At 50.7% G+C, this 2,818-nt stretch overlaps 1 protein-coding gene across 1 annotated transcript; it reads left to right on the top strand.

Annotated features, from left to right (window-relative positions):
- The first annotated feature begins 923 nt into the window (after positions 1-923).
- OR6B2 (olfactory receptor family 6 subfamily B member 2) lies at positions 924-1,862 on the top strand. The gene is given in 1 exon segment (NM_001391282.1): positions 924-1,862. A coding segment is annotated over 1 exon segment (939 nt).
- Positions 1,863-2,818: the final 956 nt, after the last annotated feature.

Genomic DNA, 2,818 nt, shown 5'->3' with positions numbered 1-2,818 from the left:
GAGCCCTGCAGAGGCAGCTGCTAGACTCTTCTGGAAACAGACTATATGAAGGAACCCTACTTTTACCCTTTTCACTCCCCCCATCATTCCTGTCAGGTACTGGGCAGACGGCTTCTCCTTCAGCTACAGGCCCTCGAGAACATTCTAGATTCCTCCACTCTGCAGCCTCCACCACCTCTCTGCATTTGTTTTCTCTCTTCCAGAATTACATTACAATCTCTCTTGCAGATTTTCCCTCTTGGTCTTTTTGATGTTATGGGGTTTTATCTTTTTGTTCTTTTACCATATTTTAAGGGGCTCTTGAGATGGCATAGAGATAGACACATGACCACTCTCCACTCTGCACCTGGGAGCCCCCTGCTGCTCCTGAAGACCCCAGCCCTGTGGTGTGCTTGGGTCTGGGGTCTGGATGACCTGGGTCTGGTACATTCCCCCATCTGTGAGCCCCACTCGTGTCATTTCCTCTTATAAAATCAACTTGGAAACCAGGAGAAAGGTCAGGTATCTACTGGTTTAGAAAGAACATGCCAGATGCTGAACAATAGACCCAGACAACCTTGGTTGCGAAGAGCTGTGGATTTCCTTTATTGTTATTAGGTTCCTTGGAGAATTCCAGATTATTAAAAAAAAAAAAATAGTTTCAAGATTACTGTTGGGTACAGAGGGGAGGGGGTGAGCAGGATATTCCAGAGCCTCTCTTTTAGAGTGACTGGTCCCAAGGAGATCAAGGACCTCCACATTCTGATGGTAAATGCTTAACTTGGAGACGGTTTCTGCTCCCGCTGCTGCTCGTAGAACCAAGTCTCTGATCTTTGGGCCTAAACTCACCTACAGGCTGAGCTCTGTTTTCTCCCCCCAGCAGCCCCCAGCCCCTCACTCTGGCGCAGTGGTGTTTTGCAGGCCCAGGCTCCCAGCGCAGAAGAATGAGGGGAGAGAATGTAACCAAGGTCAGCGCTTTCGTCCTGCTGGGCTTCCCCACGGCCCCCCGGCTGCAGTACGCGCTCTTCCTCCTCTTCCTGCTCACCTACCTCTTCGTCCTGGTGGAGAACCTGGCCGTCATCGTCACCGTCTGGAGCAGCGCCACCCTCCACAGGCCCATGTACTACTTTCTGGGCATTATGTCGTCCCTGGAGATCTGGTATGTGTGTGACATCATCCCCAAGATGCTGGACGGTTTCCTCCTGCAGCGGAAACGCATCTCCTTCATTGGGTGCATGGCTCAGCTGTATTTCTTCAGCTCCCTGGTGTGCACCGAGTGTGTGCTCCTGGCCTCCATGGCCTACGACCGCTACGTGGCCATCTGCCACCCCCTGCGCTACCAAGTCATCATGACCTCAGGGCTCTGCGTCCAGCTGGTGGTCTTCTCCTTTGTGAGTGGCTTCTCCATCTCTGTGATCAAGGTCTACTTTATCTCCAGCGCCACGTTCTGTGGCTCCAATGTCCTGAACCAGTTCTTCTGTGACATTTCCCCCATCCTCAAGCTGGCCTGCACAGACTTCTCGACCGCAGAGCTGGTCGACTTCATCCTGGCCTTCATCATCCTGGTGTTCCCGCTCATGGCCACCGTGCTGTCCTACGGACACATCGCCCTGGCTGTCCTGCGCATCCCCTCGGCCACTGGCCGTTGGAGAGCCTTCTCCACCTGTGCCTCCCACCTCACCGTGGTCACCATCTTCTATACAGCCTTGCTTTTCATGTATGTCCGGCCCCAGGCCATTGACACACGGAGCTCCAACAAGCTCATCTCTGTTTTGTACACGGTCCTCACCCCTATCTTGAACCCGTTGATCTATTGTCTGAGGAACAAAGAATTTAAGGATGCCTTGAGAAGGGCTCTGCGCTTTGGTCAGGCTCCACTGTAGAAGCAACGCCTTGGAGCTCCGCTCTTCTAGAACGTCATCTGAGAATATTTACCCTCTTGATGCTGCCATTTAATGTGTAAGAATGGAAATTCCTTCTGTCATGGTAGTGCTTCGTGTATTTTAAAAACTACTTCCACATCTGTTTTTCCCCTTCAGCTCCTGATGGTTAATATCACATGGGTTGGTGTGGTAGTGTCTTTTCTTCATTTCTTCATTTTCTTTTCTTCGTTTTGTATCTGAGCAAAGTGGAACTTGGTGACCTTTCCTCGTCTTTAAAATTACCCTGCACATCTCAGGAAACAGCAAAACATACCAGGTCATCTGAGGTTTTAAAGTCCTAAAATAATTGCAGTGTTTGAAAGAACTGAATTCTGGAACAATGTGGTGAAATGAGCTCCAGGTGTCCCCACAGCAGAGCATGTCTGGGAGTTTAAGGACCTCGGGACTTTTGCTTAAACACTCAAGGCCTGTTTTCCCTATCGTCTTTTTTCTTTGCATAACCCCCCCACCTCTCACCCATCAACCACTGAGAGAATAAGAAGTGTTTTGTTAATGTGTGAGGAGATCCTGGTTGACCCGCCGTCCACGCAGATGCCTGGGCAGGTGGGAACCACACCTGGGGATCCTCGCAGGCCAGAACAGTGCCTGGTGGGCAGTCGACAAACGTTTGTTGAATTAATGCCCCAAGATACAAAAAAGAGGTTCTGTCTGTCTGCAGGGAACAACCAGGAGTTCCCTCAAGACCCTAGTCTTATGCCCCACGGAGTCCTGCCCAAGGGTCATGAAGAGGAGCTGGTATCCCTAGAATGAGTGCTCTTCAGGGGTGGGCACACTGAGTCAACACCTGGGGCGCCCCTGGATCAGAATCTCAGGAAGTGGGCCCAAAGGTGTGCACAGCCCCTTAAAACATTACATATCTTTTCAGACGACTCTGATCATCTCCAGAGTTCAAAAAT

Source organism: Equus caballus, chromosome 6 (genome assembly GCF_041296265.1).
Source record: "Equus caballus isolate H_3958 breed thoroughbred chromosome 6, TB-T2T, whole genome shotgun sequence".
NCBI lineage: Eukaryota > Metazoa > Chordata > Mammalia > Perissodactyla > Equidae > Equus > Equus caballus.
This window is presented reverse-complemented; position numbering and strand designations above follow the sequence as displayed.